This window comes from Cryptotermes secundus, unplaced genomic scaffold, assembly GCF_002891405.2.
Source record: "Cryptotermes secundus unplaced genomic scaffold, Csec_1.0 scaffold598, whole genome shotgun sequence".
Lineage (NCBI taxonomy): Eukaryota > Metazoa > Arthropoda > Insecta > Blattodea > Kalotermitidae > Cryptotermes > Cryptotermes secundus.
The window spans coordinates 709,332-733,118 of NW_019723311.1; the positions used below are offsets into that span (position 1 = coordinate 709,332).

Genomic DNA, 23,787 nt, shown 5'->3' on the forward strand with positions numbered 1-23,787 from the left:
TCTTTGTTTTCCAGTTCGTGTTCTTTCCTTTTTTAATGTTTTGCAATTTCATTTTTTCTTCTTATAACTTTCTTTCTTCTTCTTCAGTGGAATCGATCTGCTTTAGTTCATCCAAATAATGCCTCGCAGAAGATCAAACTTAGGTCGTCGTACTCATGGAGCGAAAGCAATGCGTCGAGTAATTTCAAATCAGACTGGGGAAGAACGGGCACACTGAGCCACAGCAAGGCGTGGCCAGGTACAGCTAGTTATATAAGTAAATTAAGATTGAATACACAATTCACTGTAAAAAAATATCGGCTTAAATACTTTATTGGTAATCCAAAATTGATACACAGAGAAAGCATTGGCTGATGAACTAGAACAAGTGTTCAAAGTGCCAACCATTAGCTTGTAGACACTTCTGAGTTCAGCAGACTAGTGCATGAGCAACCATGGAGAAGGTGTCCACTGATATAGCAGCACACATTTCAATTTCTTCCCGCGATGTCTCCAGTGTTGGTGGTTTCCTGTGTTATACCACATTCTTCAGGTACTCCACAAGTAAAAATGCATGACATAACATTAAGGAAGACAGTACTTTATAAAGTCACTACCATGAGAACCTCAAATCTCACAGTACAGATAGTTCCCAGCTACAAACGGCATTAAGGACATCATCATATAAGAACAACTTATGAAGTGTAAGTTATTAACAGAAAGACAACACAGAAGACTGAATTATACTTTTAATGGAAAAATCTGCTTCTGTTATCTACAGGGTGAATCATATAGAACTGGCCCAATGAATTTGCTAATAATTCCCCAGGTGAAGCATATAACCGCTCACAATTACGACATAATAATTCGTGGGCCGTGCTGAGTCGAATGGTGTGCACATGATCTGGCAAGTGGCAGCCCTTATGCTGCAAGGTCAAGGACAATCCCGAAACGTGTCTGCAGTGTGCAGGCGACAGTCATGGAGTACACTGTTGAACAGAGAGTGTTTCTCGTGCACACATACTGGGTGACAGACTCGATTGTGAACACACAATTGGAATTCAGGAGGAAGTTTGGAGTTCGCAAGAAGCCAGCAAAATCGACTATACAGTCCTTGGCTCAGAAATTGGAAAGGACAGGGACACTTTTAAGTGAACGTGGTAAAAACTGCCCAGAATTGCCAGAAGAAACGATTGCAATTGTGCGGGACAGGTTACTGCAGTCTCCCAAGAAATCATTACGATGTCTAAGCCAGGAAACCGGGTATTCTTATTCAACGTGTCAACGGGCTGCAAAGAAAGCGAATCTTTGTCCCTACAAGATAACCAGTTTTCAGGAATTGGGTGATGTTGATAAAGATAAACGGGCACGGTACTGTTTATGGTTTCGGGAATTCGTGCACGATAACCCCAGAATTTTTAATATCACTTGGTTTAGTGATGAAGCATGGTTCCGCCTATCAGGATATGTAAACGCACAAAATTCCAGGATCTGGGCATCTGAAAACTCACATGAGATTGCTGAATCACCACTACACCCACAAAGTGGGTGTGTGGTACGCCATTTCTGGTTTACGAATCATTGGACCAATCTTCTTCAACACGACCATGGACAGCACCTTATACTGCCATATTTTTTACGATTTCGTGCAGCAGCTGGATGATGTGGAACTTACATAGGGTTATTTTCAGCAGGAGTCAGCAACGTGCCACACGTCCAACATGTCCATGGAACTGATTGAGAGCTTCTTCCCCGATCGCGTCATCTCTAAAAAGATGTGGGCCCCAAAATCCCCCGACCTTACCAGCCCGGATTTTTTTCTCTGGGGTTTACTGAAGGACAGGGTCTATGCAAACAAATCGCGTACGTTACAGGATTTAAAGGACAACATTTCGGCTGAAATCAGGAACATCACTGAAGAAACACTGCAGCAAGTCACGGTGAATATGCAAACGCGGGTGAAGGCATGCCTACATGAAAACGGTGGACACTTTCAACACCTGCTCTGATCACAGCACACAATCCAAGATAAGATATGTGTAAATTACTTTAATATCTGTATGGTAGATTTTATATTATGGCTTATTTTGGCAGGCTGGTTCTATATGAATCACCCTGTACTATGTAAATAATGATAAATTTCTAACCAAATCCATGGAGCTGAACCCTTCTTGAGAAGCCGCCAGTTGTGCAGTTACTCAAGAATTTCCCAAAACTTAATGGAAGCCGAAAGTTCTTTACAGTGTTCACAAGACCTTCTTACTGGTTCCTATCCCAAGTCAGATCAATCCAGTCCATACCACCCCATCCTATCTAATTCATCCATCCACCTACATTTATGTCTTCTTAGTGGTCTCTTTCCTTCTGGCTTTCCCACCAAAATCCTACAGTAAAGATAAATTACTGTAATAGTTAATTGCAATAGTTCATGGATGAAGAAATTATGGATGAAACATGCTTACATACTGGACAATAAATTGAGGAAAACATAATAGGGTGGATGGTACACAAGAAATCATGGCACAACAGACATGATGAAATCAACAAGACAAAATGGCAAAGCCAACAGATGTGAAAACAGTAAACCAAAATGAGGAACTGACTGCTCATTTTCTTTCCATACAATTCAAAACTGAAGTGGAGATTCTTGAGGGACTTACTCAGAGCAAACCCAAACCTGAACTGGAATACAAGAACTCTTCTGAAAAATTGTACTGACAGCACAAAGATCAATAACCCAAAAAGTCTGATTATATCATTCTATCTGGGCCACAGTTCAAATGATTCTTCTCATATTGCATACTCACTTATTGGTTTGAGTGTATTGAACTGTATGGAATCCAAAACCCACTTTTCATCAACACACTTAATGTGTTTATATCGCACAGGGGAGCTGTTCCCCACCAACAGACAAGCAGAGCGGGTTGAAGTCACTATACACCCACCACATAATGTGATTAACTCTTCCAAGTCTTGCTTGGGTGGTATACTATTCCTAGTCACACAGATAGCACCACAAGTGCTGAACAAATCCAGACTGTATACAGGCCCAAATGACAATTTCTGCAAGCGACATTGCTGCAAAAGAAAATACAATCATTTTTTTTCATATATATATATAATTCTTTTCATATTTCTGTTATACAAAGGCAGAAACTGAAAAGTTCATTTTAACCTTCATTAATACCGACTGGTGGCAATATTAAGAAGGTAGCATGATAACACCTCTGAATTATATCAATAACTGCTACTTTTCACAGTGGCTTCTTTGCAAAGTTTTGTACCACCCCTGTATTTTTAGGAAATCTGAGTCTGATGTCTGGAGTCATGCCCTCTACTAAAATCTATAGCATGTCAAAAGGTTGACCTGCTTCCACTTACAAATGTTATATCTACATCCATGTATTTATCGTCTGTCAATATTGCAACACTTGTTTATTCACTACTTAATTTTAATTTTAGTTTAACATTATACACTTTGACACTACATGTTTTGGCCCCAAATGGCCATCTTCAGGTGTCTTGATATGTTAAATATTTTATTAAATTATGTTAAAACTGCTACACTGTCTTAGTCCGTGTTAAAATCACACGCTGTAGTTCTCCTTTCAAGGTGAAACCAGATAAGCCCTTTAAAGTTTCTATTATACCCATGTTATTTTGGTGCATTTTATTTCATCTCACATGGGGTATCATTCATTGTTTATAAATGTATGTCTGTCCGGGGTGTTTTTATTTCGGCAGCTTGCCCCTCACTTTCGTAGCCTACTTTTCAGTTATGACTGACATATGTCCCTGGTTTGTGTGTTTCCTCCACAGTGTGTGGTGTTGTCTTTACTAGACTAGACATGCAAACCAGGGGTATATGGCAGTCATAACTGAAAAATAGGCTACGGAAGTGAGGGGCAAGCTGCCGAAATAAAAACACCCCGGACAGACATACATTTATAAACAATGAATGATACCCCATGTGAGATGAAATAAAATGCACCAAAATAACATGGGTATAATAGAAATTTTCAAGGGCTTATCTGGTTTCACCTTGAAAGGAGAACTACAGCGTGTGATTTTAACACGGACTAAGACAGTGTAGCAGTTTTAACATAATTTAATAAAATATTTAACATATCAAGACACCTGAAGATGGCCATTTGGGGCCAAAACATGTAGTGTCAAAGTGTATAATGTTAAACTAAAATTAAAATTAAGTAGTGAATAAACAAGTGTTGCAATATTGACAGACGATAAATACATGGACGTTAAGTTAAACAATTGCAACAGGATGCTGAAATACAGAAATGTTATATCTATCCTTGCCATTTTCATAAATCACTGGAGTCCTGGAGTATTTTGTCTGGGACGTATCCTTCAACTAATGCTGGTGTAACTTGATATTCGTGAGGGGTTCATGTCTCGAGACAATGGGCTGCAACCTTAGTTTAGATTAGTTTTTAAGAACAAGAGAAGAGTTGAAGGGTGCAATTTTTGTCTGGGTTGTTGCTAGGAGAAGGCTGGTCAGGCTTATGTCTGCCAGAGCTTGTATGTAATATACACACAGTTCAATAAATCCTCTATATTCTGTAGTAAGTATCTGCTTTGTGGTTGGAATACACACTCAGGCAGCCAACTGACAATCATCATCACTGAATTATTACGCTAATGCTCGGCCAATGTAATTCAGTCGACCCACCATCTTGGGTCATGACAGATGATGACACACCTCTGAATTAAATCAATAACTGCTACATTTCACATTGGCTTCCTTGAAACATTGACAGCTGTGCATACAACCTAGTTGTTTCCTGATGTTATGGAACCTGTAGGAGCACCACATTTTTCAGGTAAGTCTGCCACTGGACCTTATCCTAAAAGGGTTTAATTCAGCCAACACCTTGAAACACTACTTCTCTAAGGTCCATTTTAATATTATCCTTCCATCTATGCTTACTTCTTCCAAGCTGTTTCTTTCTTTCATGTTTCATGACCAAAATTTTCTAAGATTTCTCATTTCCCTCCACACACACTACATGCCTTACAAGTGAACCTTCCAAACATACAACAGACATGAGGCACTAAGTTAACTTGCTCACAGTATTCTTTCTAATACCTACAAATAAAATTATACCAATAAGAATTGGGGGCAGGCGACAATATAGTTGGTTGAGGCTCTATGTTACAAGCTGGAAGGTCACAGGTTCGATTCCCAATGAGGTCATTGAATTACTTTCAATCAACCTAATCCTTCCAGCTGAATTATGGCCCTGGAGTCGACTCAGCCTCTAACAGAAGTGAGTACCAGGAATCTTCCTGGGACGTAAAGGGTGGCCAGTGCGTAAGGCTGACAACCTCACCATCATCTGTAAGCTGATTGTCTAGAAAATGTGACAGACTCGACATCTCACAACCCTGTGGGCCTCCGTGGCCTGTTACAGGGATAGTTTTAACTTTATTTTTACCAATAAGAATTAGTTTATGTTGTGTATATATTCCAGCTTTGAACTGATGCAGGGAAAAATGTAAGTATAAATTTTTTACTAAGATAAAATATGGAAGTTTATCCACATAACTTCAGGTCATGTGTCATGTTAACCTCAAGCTCAAATTATTCAACATGATTTACAATTTAGAGAATAACAATTGTCAATAAAAACACTGTATTAGTGCACTGAAATGTTGACATTACAGTATACTACATACACACATATAATTACCTGAACAGCTGGAGAGAAGTCAGCCAACTCATATTCATCCTCATCTAACCACATATCAGCATCAAGAGACTTAAGCACCCATTCCTGCTGGACAATCCAGCAGCCTCTGGCAATTCCTTTCAACAGGTTTACTGTACGCCTTGGTCCTTTTGTAATAACGTGAATGGTTCTTTCAGAAACATGAGCCTCTATAACAAAGCCTCCCAACTTGTCCACCACAGCTGCCACCACCTCCACCTCACTGCAACAGAACTACTGCAAGCATCCTTTCTTCAACGTGCAACTTACTTAGCATTTAGTCAGAACACCAAGTGGTTTAAGAATAATTCAAGGTAAAGATCTCTATTGGCCAAAATTTCTGAAACTCAGTCTGGAGAACTGTTTATTTAGCCACCGATGTAGAAAACCTTACATAGCTTGACCCATAATTTGTTCAGTCAAAATGGGTTACTAATGAGTCAAAAGTGATTTACAAAATTGAACTCAGTAAATATCAGTACACAACAAATTGTTCAAATAAAATTGTAGGTCTTAAAAAAATTAGATTCTATGTTGCATCACCATCATCCTTTCCAGTATTAAACCTAAAGAGACCTGTTACAGACATCAAAAAATAAACTCCTTCTGTCATTTAAGAGGTCTTCATAAACTTATTTTTCCTTCTGGTTAGCATTTTAGAATCTCTCTTGGAATTCTGCCAGAGCCCACCCTGTCAATGTGTTCTTTCCAATTTCTTCTGCATTGTCATACAAATTCTGTTATCTGTAAAGTCTTCAGTTGTCAATTAATTTATTTTATGGTCCAAAAGGGCATATCCCACAGTCCCCCCACCCGCAGGAAATGTACTTTTGCTCTTATCAATCTTCTCTCATTACTTCCTACTCTCCATGATCACTGCTATAAAATAATGCTGGCCTAGCAAATGTCTCATAAATTTCTATTCTTGTATGCCCAGAAGTCAGTAATGATTTAAAGATCCAATTATAATTCCTTGTATAATGACAAAATTCCCAATTTTTATATCCAAATCTACATTATGTTACAGGGGCACGTGGTAGCGTAGTTGGTTGAGGGGCTATGCTACAAGTTGAAAGGTCGCGGGTTCAAATACCGATGAGGTCATTGGATTTTTTCAAATGATCTAATCCTTCCAGCTGCACTAGGCCCTGGGGTTTACTCAGCCTCTAACAGAAATGACTACCAGGAATTAATTAAATAATTTTCCCGGGGAATAAAGCGTGACTGGCGTGTAAGGCTGACAACCTTTCCGCCATCTTTGAGCCGATTGTCTGGATAGTGTGGGACCCTCAACGTCTCACAAACCCTATGGGCCTGGTACAGGGATAGCTTTATTTTTTACATTATGTTACATACCCATTATATTTTATAAAATTTCCGAATGTACACTTACAATCTTTAGAAACATATGCCAGACCAAAAGCTTTATGTTTATACATAGTATATCACTGTGACCATTATCTGGTTGCTGAAGAAGTTGAGGAGAGACTGTTGGTAGGCAAACAATCAGTGCAAAAGTTTGATATACGGATATTTAGTCTCCATAAACTACACAATGTGAAAGTTATAGAACACTGTCTGCTTGAAATCTCAAGACAAATCTGCAGTGTAGAGAAATCTGGATGGCAATGTATGTATGAGTGGATACTGTAACAATGTGGAAAAACATTACATATAATATTGAAATCCAAAATAAGATTTAGGTTATTCAAAGTTAAAATAGCATAAACCATAACCTGGCAAAGAATAGTAAAGTAGGTTAAACTATGACAGTTACGGGATCGAGGTCAAATACTCTTAAAACTCTTCAGACATGAAACTAGTAGATATTTCAGGAACAAAAGAAGAGAATATTTGAAAGACAAAAGGAAGTCTGTAAAGGATGAGATTTACACATAGATACGGTAGAAATTTGGTAGTACAAAGTCACTCACAGGACCATAAAAAAGCACTTTAAAAAATAACAAATTTAATTTAATAATTTTATCTATCAGCAAAAATGGCTTCTTGTGAAACATGGTATTATGTGTTAATGGACCTGCATCACTAGGTGGTTACTGCTTGCCCTGAGCTTGGCATATAATCAAATGTTTACCATGTTAAAAACTCTAATTTACATGTAGGATTTGAAGTTCCAACAGTGGTGATTATGAGGAGTATATTTTCTAGTATATAATGCCAGGTAGCCTCTTGAAAGTCAGGTGACATTTTGGAATATATCAACTCCATGTTCAGGGTCAAAGCATAAACCGAGCAAGATATCAGCATGAAATCAGGTGACCAGCAGAGCAGATTCACCTGCTGGTTGACTTTCAATGGACTACATGGCATTACATTCAAGAAGATAGTATCCTTCATAACCACTGCTGTGAGAACCTCAAATCCTACATATTTAATACTGATGCAACAAATTCTGGTCACTAGCTCTATTACAGAGAACAAGTCTGGAAAGGTGCAACATGTACCACAGGACACAATTTCCATGCATTTTTTGCACCATGGCATTCTTCTGCATACTTCCCCACAAAAGTATACTACCACAATATTAATCTTTATTAGAGTTAAAGTAGCACTACAATATTTTGATGTGGTACCTATTATAAAATTTACTCAAAATTTGTTCAGCAGTTTTCATGTTGGACAGACAGACATCTACCCACATGCATTCATTTTATATGCATTGTGCTTAGAACAAATAGAAGTGCAAATTATGATTCAGGACACGCAAATTAACTTCTACGTTGATCCAAGGGTAAAATGCACAAAAACATATTTCCAAAAAGTATTACAATCTTAGAACCTCACTAGCTGTTCCTGGACAAAACTTGTGATATAGAACACGCAAAACTTCATTTTACTGAAAGTCTCCCAAATCTAATTTCAACAAAATCTATTGAAGGGTTTGTGGAATAAATAAAAAAGCCTGTTTATGGCCATATGCAAACTAGACTGTATTATGAATCAATATGACTAAAAACTGGAAGTCACAATAACTTTCACAGAAGTCTCCTGTATCACATTTAAATAAAATGTGGCAATTTATAGGATACACTGAAAAATCAATTTATGACCTTAAGTAAACTGGACTACATTATGGTTAATTTTATCTGAAAAGCATAATTTCTTAAACTTTTTGTGAAGGTCTCCCATATCAGATGTCAGTGAGGTTTGTAGAAGGATTTATGGAATACAGGGAATAGTACATTTATGGCCTTGTGTAAATTAGGCTTCATTATGGACCAATCTGACTAGAAATCATCACTGTCCAACAACCATTACTGAAAATCTTAATACTAAATTTTAAGAAAATCTCTCCAAAGCTTTAGGGCCGATACTAGGTCACAGATAGATGGACAAGACACCCCTTCTGCATAAGGCATTTGCATTCATCACACTTGGAGACAAACACAAAAGAATACCTGCAGCTAAATTAAAATCAGGCTCACTATATTACAATTTTTGGTATGTTCACATTGAGAAATTGCAAAAGTGCAATATTAACCTTCACTATATCTGTCTGTATGTCCATATGTAATGACTCAGATGCATGGGATGGATTTTTGTGAAGTCTAACACTGAGTTTTACTAAATTTTGTTGAGCAACACATTCCAATTTTGGTTAAAACTGGACATTTTACATGAAGACCTGCATGTCTCTCTGCATGTACCTCCTTCAAGCATAACTTTCTGGATATTTATCAGGGTGGAAGAAGTTTCAAGCAAAAGTTGTGCAGATATATGAAACATTTTATGTCAAATGCACTTTCCTCTATGTCTTACAGCTTTCAAAATAATTACACACAACAAAGTGAACCACCTAGTTCTGTTAAATTATGCATACATTTCCAAACTTATCTATTTAACAACAACAATGATCTTCCAAACACATGAAAAATCAATCAGGTACTGTTGACAACAATCAAAAGAAGATTCCCATCTAAATTCAGAGGTCAGCATGTACATAAATACATAGATATTTAATTAGGATTTAATTGGTTGTGTTGCTACAACTGTTACTTCATTAATTATGTTTTTATCTTACATTTGATTTCATTTAGATAACTGTCTTCTAGTATATGTGAGTGATCACATGTGGCAACAGGCATCCACTTCTTCCAGTCTTGTCTTGGATTTTATTTTCCATCCACCTATTCCTTCTGGCATATTACCAAAAAAAAAAAAAAAATCACCTGTTACCTCTGCCATGTCTGTCAGTATGTAACAACTCAAGAGCCACTGAACTGGCTTTCATAAAATTTTATACCAGTAAATTTTACTAAAATCTGAAAACACACATCAAGTTCAGTTAAACTCTGACAATAATGGACACCTCACATGAAGATCTACATACACTTCTGTGAATATCTAACACATAATAAATATTTAGCAGAGTCAAATATATTTTGAACAAAAGTAGAGAAAAATGAAGAACATACCTATACTATGTCCAATACACTATTTCAATAAAGCACATAGTTTTAAAAAAATTAAACATGCAGAATTTTTTTTTTAATTTAGAGGATATAAACCGAATATGCCAGAACTGTTATGGCTATGTGTACATTTGCTAAGTTGTTATTTGTGCAGCTAGTAATAAATACTGGTCTTACCACAACTGTGCACATTCTCATCTACAGAAAGTATAGTTCCAGTAATATTTCTATATGATGAAAACAACTGTTTTGTTTATTAGACTCTATCAAACACACATTGCAATTGAATATTCAAACAGAATATGTCTCTTAAGAAAGGAAACCACCACATATGTTGCAGACTGTGAACTCTCTCAAAGACGGGATATTAGCACAATTATTTTCTGGCATTATTTGTGTGGATTCTTGAGCAGGTAAATTATCATCCTTCTCTTTCTTTGACATTAGAACACCTTATACATAATAATATGACTGATATTCATATACTACTTATTGCTTTAATTGTGTATTAAAAGAACAAGATTGTGCCAGGTGCTTATAACAAATTAGGTACATATAGACAGCCAAGTTTTAATTATCCAAATGCTGTAAAACATCATTTATGCATTCAATTCATACATGATAAGTATGTTATGAATTAGAAGGAAAAATATTATACTTTGTTACTGAAACTATCAACAAAGAAAATACAAAATATTATATTTCAGCATACTGTTGCTCTGAAGTATCACTCAAGCAGTTTCTCTTCCATATATAATGCAACACTTCTTATTTTATATGACACCATATAAAATAAAAAGTGTTGCATTATAGATGGAAGAAAAACTGCATGAAAGAAAATACATAGTATTAAACTTACTAGGGATTAGTCAGAGTCTAGTAGGAAGGTGAAAGGTTCCATTGCCTGTCTGTAGACACGTAAATTTTCATTAAATTAAATATCTGCCACCATCAGTGTCTGCTGATAAATTTTACTTTGTTTCATACTGCATCATTTTACATGAAACATGTTATCTGGGATTTTTTAAGGACTTCTTTGTGAGTTTGTTTTCTAGAATACTTAAAAACTGTAGATATAACTTGTACAGAAAGTTAAAATCCATTGGATTTAAAATTTTGATTGTCTGCACATCTTTAGTTAAACTAAGAACTCTAAAATAATAATAATAAGATCTACAAATCTTAAACTTAAATAAGATATAATTTAAACACATCTGTTTCAATGTAAGAGAAGCTGTAAAGATCACAGGTGCTCCAGTCTGTCAATTTAACAGTGTAGACTAGTGTATCCATTCAATTAAATACTTTCAATTCCTAGACATTTAACACATATTAAATGTTTTACCTTTAAATTCGTTTTTAATTTCATTATGAAATTCTAGGTGACACACCTTAACTCAGTACTCAGAAAACTGTTTGTAGACGGCCGAATAGTGTTCCATATTCCTCAAAAGAAGTACCAAGCAGCAATTTTCTGCAGTTTATGTTTAGTAAAGTTTTTGTTTCTTCATAACTGGAAATCAACACTGGATTTTTTTTCTGATATCCAGGACCACACTACCTCATGCAGAAATTGCATATACTTGACTCTTCTGCTTTTATTCAGTGTTCTGCATATAATAAATGCAAACAGAGCATACTTTTTAAGATACACTACCACCTTCTTTCACCACTTCACTAATTTTTCTGAAAATTGAGTAATAATGGAAATAATGATATACTCCATCTTCACCACTCATGATTTCATTTTACTGGATAATGCAGCGTGGTTTCCTCTTCTCCAGGTTGGTTATCCTACCACTTCCTTCTGTGTTCAGCATTTCTGACTCATGGATCATGAGTATCATTTCTGCAGGTCTTTTGTCTTTCCACATTTGAACATTACCAGTGAAATCGCCATTTAATGCTTCTTTGTGGAGCAGTGTTATCTGGTCACTAAACTACAGTAGGTCTTAAGTTGAGGAAATCTAATACCATAATTACTGACCTGGGATCAGAGAAATTGAATGTTAAATGAGGGTAAACTTTAAATTAAGAAATATTAGATGAAGATTTTACTGTATCACCTTCCCCCCAGAATAACGACTGCCTTTTTCGTGTCTTTAGATTCTTTTCTACTCAGTGTAGAATGCCTCCTTTAGTCCTCATACTGCCACAGACTTGTCTCTCTGTTGGCTAATTTCACACTATTACAAAATAGTTTTGCCAGATATTTTTTATTAGATTCTTCCTCTCTGTTGCATGTATTTCCATATTACGAATGTCACACAAAGCTCTACACACGATTCTCGCCAACATCCCATACTTGATTTTTTCTGGATTGTATGCTCTAAGCTTCAGGTGACCACTCTATAGTATCTAGTGGCAGCTTTCTCTGGATTTTGAACTGCCTAAATTTCTGCAGGATACTTTTACACACAGGCTCCAGTCTGTAAAGCCTTCCTGAATCTTGCCTTGCTGGTTACTATCACTAAAATATCAGGCGTGCCAAAAACCTTCAAATCAGTTTTCCTGTTCACAATGTTGGTGAAAATGGAAGTGGAAATTGTGAGGTCAGATGACCAGTAATCTTTTATGTTGTTCTTTCCGACCTGACCCATCAAAATGTCCTAAAACTTCCATTTCTTCAGGTAAAATGGTGAACCATTTAAATGTTTCAGATGATACCATCCATTGTTGTGCATTTGGGGCATGGAATGTTCTGTAAATAACTGTACACAACTGTCAGTTATGACTGCACTCACCACCTCAAAAACAAACCCCGGGTTATCAATATTGTGACATGTAGACCCATTGTTAGGGAACAAGTTCGCAAAACATGTTTCCATGGAGATAAGATTCTTGGAAACCAGCCCATTGCTATGTGATAAACAGACGTGTCCAAGGATATGGGGTACAGGTGTTCAACAGGCATTTCCGTGAGTACAGATATGCTATATAAGATGCTGTTCAGAACAGAATGGAGCCAGTCGTAGTTCAGATCAGAATAGAGAGAGAAAGATCAGATAAAATCACAAGTGGGCAAGTTCGGCTGAAGATTTATTGTGAGTTATTGTAATTTATTGTGATTACGAAGATTGTACAAGGTGTTAATAAATCCAATCATCCAATCCATATCCCGTCTTATGAGTCACCTATACACGTGACAATATTTATGTTCACTTCCATGAATCTCAGGAAACATGTCACATGGTTTCTTATTGGTAGTCTTCTATTATTCTTCTACACAAGGCCATGTTTCATACTAGTGGAAGGAAAAAAAAAGGGATAAAGTTGTCCTTATGCTTAACTAATTAAGCATTATGCCATGAAGACATATGGGGGAGTGGATGTATAGAACCATGTTTTCCTGACCTTGGCACTAGTTGGAGGTGAGTGATCAGCTTCACGCCCTGGGGAAAGAGCCCCCCCCCTCCTTACCCATTGCATAGGAAGTTGGGTGGGCCCCAGAGCCAGTCTTGACAACATGGACAAGTGAAAATCCTTGACCCCAGTGGGACTTGAACTAATATCCTTTAGTTATCCAGCCTTCAGCAGTTGCTATACCAACTGCACTATCCTGGCTCTACTAGTGGAAGGTTTGAATGAAAATAAGAAACATATCTGAATCATTGAATAGTTTATAGTTTCATGAGTGTGGGGTCAGGAATTGTCTTTTCAAGACGCATGCACCTGCATGATACAGTGTAAAGAAACAACATACTGCTTGTCCTGTCAACAATGTATTGGACAGAAATCATATATTTCTACACGACCTTTGAGCACAGTGTTAAGAATTCATAAATGCACTTAAGAAATTCACTCTCAGAGTATTAGACAGAGACAGAGGCATTTCCATAAGTTCTTCATGAAAGTCTGACTATACTATAAGGATAAATACTCCACATGAAACATATAAACACTTTTCTGTTCTAATTTGTAAACACTTGAAAATGACAACAAACCATAACAACTCTACAACTGTACTTTGTATTAAATTCATGCATGAGGAAACAGCTGATTCCAAGATCAGGGGATCTTGGTATAAAACATGAGAATTTTATTATAGCATGAAACATTAAAACATTTGATCAGTTATCAGTTAAGAACGCTGCTCATCCATTATAAGATATGACCTTCCAATTTAAATTTAAATTTTGAAATGACAATCATCTCTGCTATCTCACTGCTTGTCGTACTACAGTAAGTATGGATCAGAAAATATCTTGGAATATAATATTATGGCATATTTACTTAAAGCAAGAACCGCGGAGTAGTGTTTGCTGTGCAGGCCATGCCGAGGCTAAATAATGTGGACAAGCTGCCATTACGGGAGTCTTGAGACAGCAGTTAGAAGAGCAGGATGTTGGTGTGAGATGGCTGCCAGTCTGTGAGGACTTGAGCCTGGGTGCAGAGGATCCTTCAGTATTGGAAGATGTTATCAAACAGAGCAGTGAAGGCCGTGAAAGGGAACAATACTCTTTGTGTGATAGTTCTTTGTAAAGTGTAGTCACAAATTGTTTAAGAGTCTAATAAATCCGATTACCAATCCAAGCTACATCTATAGTCACACTAATCACGTGACACTACAAAAATATGATTTCGTCAAATTCACTGGATGAGTAAACAGCAACATTAAAACAGCCATACAGCTATGAACGGTACACTTTCCTTGTTAATGTCTAAACTGACTGTAAACAAACATGAAGAGTCCTGAAGAAAGCAGTCTTCTGGGATTTGGCACCGTGTATATGTGGTGTTAACCGACGTTTCGGAGGAACGTATCGCTTCCATCTTCAGGGTAGAAGGAAAAATATAAGAAATCCGCAAGCNGTCATGTCTTCTGACCAAAAAAAATCTGTGATTGAACTTACTGTCTGTGTAGACTGGTGCAAACTAGTGATGGAAGTTTTTTCTCTAAAGTTTTCTGTGGTTTATTTTCCTTTTCAGGAATTCTGATGAATGCATATGAACTACTACTTGAGGCACGCAGCACTTTCTTCACAGTTTCATGTTTTTTATTAGAAGCAAAACCAAACTTCTTATGAACCTGTCTACGTCTCCTTGTCTCTGAGGTTGAGGTGGATGGTGCACAAGGTGTCAACTTCAAGTCAGTGGTTTCACCTGCAGGAAGATATGCCTTCCTTGCTTTTTGTTCCCCAGTTTCCCTTTCTGTAACATATGGATACTGCAGAGATAGAAAACTGGCTTCTTCTGTGACTGCAGATGCATCCAACTCCAGCAATTCTGATGAATTAAACTGCTGCAGAGACAACAATTTCCGTTTTTTCACTGAAGTTTCTTTACTTACTGCTGTATCACTTGAGATGTTATTTTGAAACTGACTCTCACTGTTTGCGGACTGCAAAGAACACATTCCAACTGCTAAATTTTCAGTGTTAACTGGCTCTTTTTCATATACATCAATAACCTTTGAATTACTGACTTCAGACTGATTACCAGATTTATAATTTGAGTTCTCAACTGTAACATTATCCATAGTATCGTGTTTCCTTTTTTTGCCTTTCCGAACTTTATTTTCCAGGTCAGATTTTTGTGCACTGCATGCAGTGTCAGTGGTAGTTTCAAATTTTGCTGAAGACATGCTGTACTTATCATTCTTTGCTTCACTACCTTTATTGCATGACAAAGTGTTTCTTGCAAGCATTTTACGAGGTTTTGTTATTAAAACTTTATCAGACCCTCCAAGTGTTGGGGACTTTGATGAAGACTGAGGCAAATCATATATTTTAGTATCTGCATTACAGATTCCAATATCTGTATTACCATTTTCAGCCCTTCTATCAGTATTTTTATCACTTGCAAAATTACAGGAAAGATCTCTGTTCCTTCTCTGAATCTCTTGTCCACATTGTCTCTTTGGAGTCTCCTGAAGACTAGCTGATCCTGGAGCACTACACACACCATTTTTCACACGCGCTGTTTTTAGTCCATCTATGGATTTTTCCCTTGAAGTCAATTCTGGACTAGACTGAGGAGACAGAATTTTTCTAAGTAATCGGACTGCCAGTGGAATTGAGAAATCTTCTTCCTCGCTTAAGGTAGGACTGTCAGGTCTGTTAACAATCTGTTCATATTCTGGTCCAATATCAGCTACACTCAGTAAAGTCCTTACAAGTCCATTTTCATTACTAACATTTTGAAGAAATTCTGGCACTTTTATTGGCTTTTTGTAAGTTAGTGCTTCAGGGAGCTTAATTTCAGGTTCATTTTCTTTTATATCAGCAACAAGCTTCTTCTGACGTCTCCTTTTCAGTTTCTGTTCCCCCATATCATCATAATCAGGTTGCAATGATCTCACTTTTCTAAACCTCTTCAGAAGGTTTGGTGATTCATATTTTGCCATATCAAAAGGGGGGTAAAGCCTTTCTGATACTATTGTCTGTGCATTCTTACACTCTTCAATCCATGACACAGAAACTAGATGCACTTCTCTTTTGACTGCTTTCTTATAAGTTGACAACAGACCTTCATTGAACACCACATGGGTAACCTACCAAAAGAACATTACAAAGACATTATATTCAACATCCTCCAAACTTTTATTTCTAATTTTACTGTTACAATGATATACTTAGCTGGCAAAAATGCTTGAGACTATTTCACAAAAATTCACATAACAGTAAAAATAAACTTTCTGTCTATGTTCTGCAAATTTTAATGCCCAATAGTAGTGAGCACAGTTACATGCAAATACAGTCTATGTTGGGCTTGAAAGATAACATTTCTGCTACAGTAAAACAAGAAAGTATACTTCTGCTGTTACACAGATTAGGTTAGAAAGATGCCTAAAATTGTGTAAGCACTTCTCACCTCCTTATTTGTGTTACACATCCCAATAATCTGATCCCCTTGAATTGATCACCTCAACAACATTTGGGTGTAATGTAATGGTTCCCTTATTTAATACCAGAATAGGCAAAATATTTTTACAACCCAAAGTAGATAAGTTCGATTACAGGTTTTCACAGCAGTGACTATGATGAGTACTATCTTCTTGGATGCAAATCTTGTAGTCCAGTAGATGTTCATCAATGTTCTGAAGGAAGGTACTGCCTTCATCTTCAGGGTCAAAGAGTAATACAAGTAAGAAACAGCAAGAAACAGATGCCAAAGAGTGTGAACTGTATGCAAAAGAACAGGTTCTGACACAAATAATGAATAGGTGTGTTCAGACTGGTTCTCTTGAGAGTTCCCTCTTGGTTTATATCAGGTCCTGGTTCCCTGCACACAGTTCATTCTGCTTGCTGCCTGCTTCCTGTTGATTTTTTGCTTGGCTTACTTTTTGATCTTCAAGTTGGTGGGAATATATTCTCCAAAATACCATTGATCTTCTACCAGACTACTTGGCGTTACATCTCAGATGAGAGTACTCTTCAAATTAGTTAATTTCCAAAACCTGATTTTTACACTACTCCTCTTCCATCAGGGGAAAAAGTAGACTTATGAGACCACTGCAATATCTCTGTGTCTATGTCTTAGTGTCCCTATTGCAATTTTGTAATCAACTGACCTATTTTCATGAAATGCACAGTTCTTATTGTGCTATCTACTTCCCAACTGAAAAGCATGTATTTAACTGTTATTATAATTTATTATAATTATAATTTTACCTACAGATGTAAGAATATGTTTTGCACAGAGGAAACTCACGATCGGATAAGTCACACAGGTCTGAGCCATAATAAAAGATAAAGCTATCCCTGTACTTAACTATTTAAGCACTACGCCATGAAGGCGTACGGGGGAGTGATGAATAGACCCACATTTTCTTGACCTCGGCACTAGTTGGAGGTGAGTGATCAGCTTCATGCTCTAGCCACTTTACCCCTGGTACGCACTGAATATGAGGTTGGGTGGACCCTAAAGCCAGTCTGGACGACATGGAGAAGTGAAAATACTTAACGCTACTGAGACACGAACTCCGACCCCTTGGTTATCCTGCCAGTAGCCAGTCACTATACTAACTGCACTATCCTGGCTCCAGGTCTGAGTCATAATATTACATACAAATTGGTTTCAACTGAGATATTTTCTGTTTCTCATAAGAACTGAACCAGTCAGTCTATCTCAAGGAAATCAAACTGACATAAATTATTTTGTCAATAGTTTGTACACTGCCGAAGTGTTGTTCTTCATCTCGTGTAGTTAACTTTATCAACATTCAGTTTACAAATATTGTATTAGATTTGTGAAAAGTTATTTCACTAAATTAATTTGATGTAGGAAGCAGCATAACTGCCAACCTTCTGACCTTTAAACAGTACTAAAATTCTGTATGAAAAAGAGAAACAGAACTCTGCATTATAGAGATTAGATTGCCAAGTTCTCCATTCAGGACACACAGGGCTTCTGCCAGTTATTCAGACATGGCAAAAAATACAAAACCTGCACAATCATACATTTCTAATGAACATTCACAACTTACATCATTTGTGAATTTGTCTCTCACAGTTGCTCCAAGTGACCTCAAGTGAGCTTTGATTCCCATGGATCTGTTGTCACCTCCTGAGCGAACCTCCACATATGCAACAACACCTGCAATGTAAGTGTGATGTTCAGTGTTCACTAACACAAATAAGAAATTACACAAGTAAAGATGATAGGTATATATCAATGTCTAAAAGGTAAAAGTTATGTGGGGTGTGTGCATGATATGATACTCGTAACTATAAATATATAGAGCAGTTGGTGGCTCTGACCTTTTAACAGCAGGCTGGATACAGGCTGGGTGGCAGGAAGTTCATTTTCTTCCTCTTCATTGCACTGTGGGGACTTCTGCAGACTTCTGACTTGCTCAGTTCTGCAAGGAGTCTTTTGTATCAATTCTGAGGTGTGGTTAGTAATTTCTGTTTGTTTGTCACACACTCCAACTGTTACGAAGGAAGAGCTGCCATCAACGGAATGAAGTGGAGTTCTGCACTTGCTACTCATGGCAGGAGGAGTCTTTGGTGCCCACAGGCTTGTAATACCACTAACTCTTGGTGATTTACTTTCTTTCCTTCCAGATAAGATCTCCTTTTCAGTTGCTTTCATAGTATTCAGGGCATCTGTTCCCAAACTCACAGATGATGAAGATTCCCTCTCCAAATCATTCTTATTAAACAAATCATGCAATGATTTACACTGTTGCATTGATGTGGGTATGACTTTACGGTCCCCTCCTTGTACAGAAAGGTGATTATTTAAGTATGACTGAAGAGTTGATGATTTTATTTTCTTTATATCTGGTGTTACATCCACAACATCAAAACTTGAATTATTATGAATTCCACTTCCAGGAGTAGCATTATGTGATACTGATGACAATCTCATTCTCTTGGGATCAGAGGACTTTCCAGGATTTTCATTCACAGCAGGTGACTCATTAAGAGTGTACAGCTTGCGAAGTTTTCCAGACTTTCTAAGGCTGCTTTCCCTGGATCTACTTAAATTTCCCATCCTCAGACCAATGTTTGGGGTGTGATCAACATTTAAGCCACTTTCATCTATGTAATGCAGCAAATCTCTATCAGCCATGTTCCAAATCATATGCAGAAAGAATATCTAGAAAAGTCAACAGCAGAATATTACATTTTTAACACAAAATTTACTAATTATAATTATTTCTGCCACATGTACTTCACAATTTCATTACTGGCACAGTCTACAAACACAAACTTTCTTGCATGTCATTCTCTTAAGGACACAGAGCTGCTGAAATCAGCCATGGCACTGATACTACCTTGTTTTTATATACCCCATCTGCTACAGGAACGAGGGTGCATCATCATCATTTAATGATGGAGGCCATTATATCATTAGATCCTATTTTCAACACACTTCTGGTACTCCTACATGAGTGAGAAATTCATACATAATACAAATGACTTTTCCTCCATAAAGTTCGTGACATACGACACGATCTACCCTGGTTCATAGACTAGAAGGACCTTAGTAGCTTCAGCTGAATCATATACTACATACAGATATTGGGGTTTTCGGACGTTATCCACCGTCCTGGTTTTTAAGGTAACTAAGAAAAAACACGACATTTCGGAAACTGGATCCGTTTCCGTCCTCAGCTGAGGGAAAACACCTATTCTGTTGGGTCCGTTAGAAAGAGCTAGCCTCAATCACTGAACCCATCCTCCAGTGACTGAGGCTAGCTCTTTCTAACGGACCCAACAGAATAGGTGTTTTCCCTCATCTGAGGACGGAAACAGATCCAGTTTCTGAAACGTTGTGTTTTTTCTTAGTTATCTTAAAAACCAGGACGATGGATAAAGTCCGAAAACCCAATATCTCTGTGTGTTATACACCATCGTCAGAATCCTATAGGAACTACTCATACACTACATGTTATTCTAATGCTTATTATATATTCTTTGCACAAACTTTATAAAATAAACATATATGAGGAAAATTGTGTTTGTGTCCATCTGCATGTTCCATTACTGATTCTATTTGACAGATTTTTACTAAATTTAATACTGGGATGTGCATTTAAAGTTGTTTAGCAAATTTAAATTTTCTGCATACCCACAATTTACATGAAAAAAGTGAAAAAAGTAGGTAAAGGTATCCCTGTGACAGACCATGGAGGCCCATAGGGTTGTGAGATGTTGAGGCTCCCATATTTTCTAGACAATCAGCTCATAGATGGCGGTAAGGTTGCCAGCCTTACACACTGGCTGCCCTTTACCACCAAGAATATTCCAAGAATACTCCTGGTACTCATTTCTGTTAGAGACTGAGTCGACCCCAGGACCATAATGCAGCTGGACGGATTAGATAAATTGAAAAAATCCACCTCATCGGGATTCAATCCTGTGACCTTTCAGCTTGTAGCATAGAGCCTCAACCAACTACGCTACCACGTGCCCCTTACTTTACATGAAGCAAAGTTTAATAAATTTCACAAAAAAAAATCATTATAAAAAGTCAGTAAATGACATACAGTATTAAGATCTAATAGTTTTATCTTAAAAATTTATCAGTTTCATGGATATTTAATCACACATGAAGAAACATCACTATGAGTGTGCAGTCATTGGCTTTTCAGGAATAGATCTGTATCTTGACCCAACAGCCAACATCCCCCTAAATATTTCACAAATTTGTCTGCAGAAGATGACAAAGAGATTTTTCATACAATTCATTGCATTAGGAGTGCTGTTTGCTCTTGGTTTCTTGATGCTTGAAGAGTGATGTGTTGACTGCAGCATGGGATGAAAAATTTATACAAGGGCCATGGAAAATAATTGGAGTGTTATTACTTGACACCATTTAAACAGCATACATTATATAGAGTTGGAAGAAAACAGACGTGGAAGAAAATTTTAAAATGTCATTTACCTGAACGGACCAAGGAAATACATGAAAACCCTCCACTGAGACAGCTAATTTGTGGCCCAATATTCAAACTCAGTACCTTCTGAACACAAGGGAAATTTAAACATGTGACTATGGCAACTGGCAAAAAGCTATGAAAATCTCTGGTGAACCATATTCAGTCAACATGGTTGGTCTCCAGTCTGAGATCTGAACCCAGCACTTCCAAATACAAAGATGTGCTGATCACTATAACATGATGTTTAATAGTAGATTAACCTAACACTGATCAAAAACTACAACTGTAACTGGTGAAATAATTACCTAAATATGAAATGAATATCACTCCAGTTTAATGTCCCTGAATTCAGCATTGGGAGACTGAGAAATACATACACATTTTCACATCATCTACAGTTAATGTTAGAAATTTTACATAACCGCAACTACTCATCCTTCACTAACCCTGATCACTACAATGAAATTTCTCATGTCACTGTGGATAACAATTTGCTGTCTGTTAGACTACAACATTATAAATCATATACATCTTCCAGAAAAAGAAATTGCATTTTGTGAGAAATGAGACTTCTCTGCCTGAATTTTCGTAATATAACTGTAAAACGAGCGCTCCATTCAGTTTTTTAAAAAGCTTCATAAGAGATCTGTAGTTTGTACAAACATATTCTATGATAATTTTTGGTTGAGGTAATCTGCAAAAAATGGAATTTATGATTCTCACTCCTACTAGGCAAAAACTGCAAGACACAGGTTGCTCAAAATTTGCAAGTACAGTATTTCCTATGGAATTTATAGGATCATCAATGTTCATTGAAAACTGGGAAGGTTGGATTGTGGAATGTCTCTATAATAATATGAAGCCCAACCTGGTCACATCATTTATAGAAGAAATGACAGAATAATTCAGTAGCATTCAACATCAATCAGAACTGGAGCTTAGAGATAACTGGAGGAGTTCCAATATGTAACATATAGAATGACAATCCTTTAATGCAAGGTTTAATTTCACTGCTCTTCAATTCTGTTGAAATGTATGTGATGTTGCACTGAAGATGCCAGTCTTTAACACACACAGTAAGATTACACAGACTGTATATGTCATCACAATGCATTCATAATCAATGCACCTCAGTATTCTGTAAATGTTATATAGCCTACTTATGTTACTTCCACAATGTTCGAATTCTTTTTCATATCAGTGTATGTTTCTACATTTAAAATACACACAATTCAGATTAACAGCTTTCAGGTCTGCAACATTCATATACATATAAATAAGGTCCTCAGTTTTAACACATAACTTCACAGACATTTTACATTATTTCAAAACAATCTGTTACCCTTCTGTAACTGTAAATTACTGTAACTGAACTGTAAATTAACTCTTCAAAATCTGAATCATCAAAGCATGCCAAAACTTTCAGTACAAAATAAACAACGCGTAACATTTAACTAATTAAAAGTTAGTTTAAATTACATGTTACCCAAAGTCGACAGAGTCTTAAAAGATTACCAATTCTTCCACAATATACTCACATGCTACTCTGATCCCTTCATTTTCTAGAGTTCTTTTTAAATCCAAACAGGTATCGAAGTGTACATCATGTTATTTTGATCCCTTGCTATCATTACTGTTTAATGAAATTTGAAATCTGTGCGTTTTAATCGGAGGTTCTTCGTTTCCTCAAGTCCATTTGTTACCGCCTATAATGCACGAACTTCAAACAAACTTATGAAACTAACATTTCCCAGCTCTATAACTTACTGCCTTGCCTTGAAAACGAACGAAAAAACTTTGCAATACAAATTAACTACTCGCCTTTTCTTTTCAGCAATCCACAATATTAATGGAAAACACAAAGATTCGAATACGTCCACTAATTGAACATCTGATCGCCTTATCTACAATACTTACACCCAAGGTATATATACAAGGAGAATAGCGTAGACCTAAAGCAGAGAGTCTGGGCAGGGTACCAGGTTTCAATGTGAGCCTTTGTGATTGCTTATCTTATTTCGTTGGTTGCTGAGCGACTTAGGGAAGCTAAGGAAGACTTTTGCGTGTACAATGCCTCGATTCTTCTCAACTCACGTCACCAATAAAAGGAAATATGTTCAGAGAGAGTACCGAAGCAAAATTACTGATGTCTCTTGGGGTCAATCTGCAGACACATTCGTTTCTTCCAAGAGTATTTCTATTGTTGCAGTACGTAACTAGAGCACGTGTCGCGTAGAGAACAGTTTCCCATTATTGTTGTATCCTCCTGTTGCCGTGGAATTCTCGCGTTTGTGTCTGTCGGCGGTGCCGTTAC

General features: G+C 37.0%; 1 protein-coding gene across 1 annotated transcript; it reads right to left on the reverse strand.

Moving 5' to 3' along the window:
* Positions 1 to 294: 294 nt before the first annotated feature.
* LOC111861800 lies at positions 295 to 23,443 on the reverse strand. Its single transcript, XM_033750455.1, has 7 exons — positions 23,391 to 23,443; positions 18,844 to 19,687; positions 18,570 to 18,679; positions 14,995 to 16,634; positions 5,691 to 5,931; positions 2,787 to 3,057; positions 295 to 509 (listed from the first exon to the last, which is right to left on the reverse strand). Exons 2-7 carry the CDS (start codon positions 19,670 to 19,672, stop codon positions 418 to 420), a joined length of 3,183 nt encoding a protein of 1,060 aa, XP_033606346.1. The 5' UTR covers positions 19,673 to 19,687; positions 23,391 to 23,443; the 3' UTR covers positions 295 to 417.
* Between the last annotated feature and the right edge of the window lie 344 nt (positions 23,444 to 23,787).

Bases quoted from the DNA above. Each gene is read 5' to 3' on its own strand.
- LOC111861800 (XM_033750455.1), bottom strand. From the start codon at position 19,672: ATGATTTGGAACATGGCTGATAGAGATTTGCTGCATTACATAGATGAA. The intron at 5,932-14,994 runs GTAAGTTCAATC...GTTCTGTTGCAG, and splicing joins TGCACCAGTCTACACAGACA to TGAGGTGGAGGTGGTGGCAG. The intron at 3,058-5,690 runs GTAATTATATGT...TTTCTTTTGCAG, and splicing joins ACTTCTCTCCAGCTGTTCAG to CAATGTCGCTTGCAGAAATT.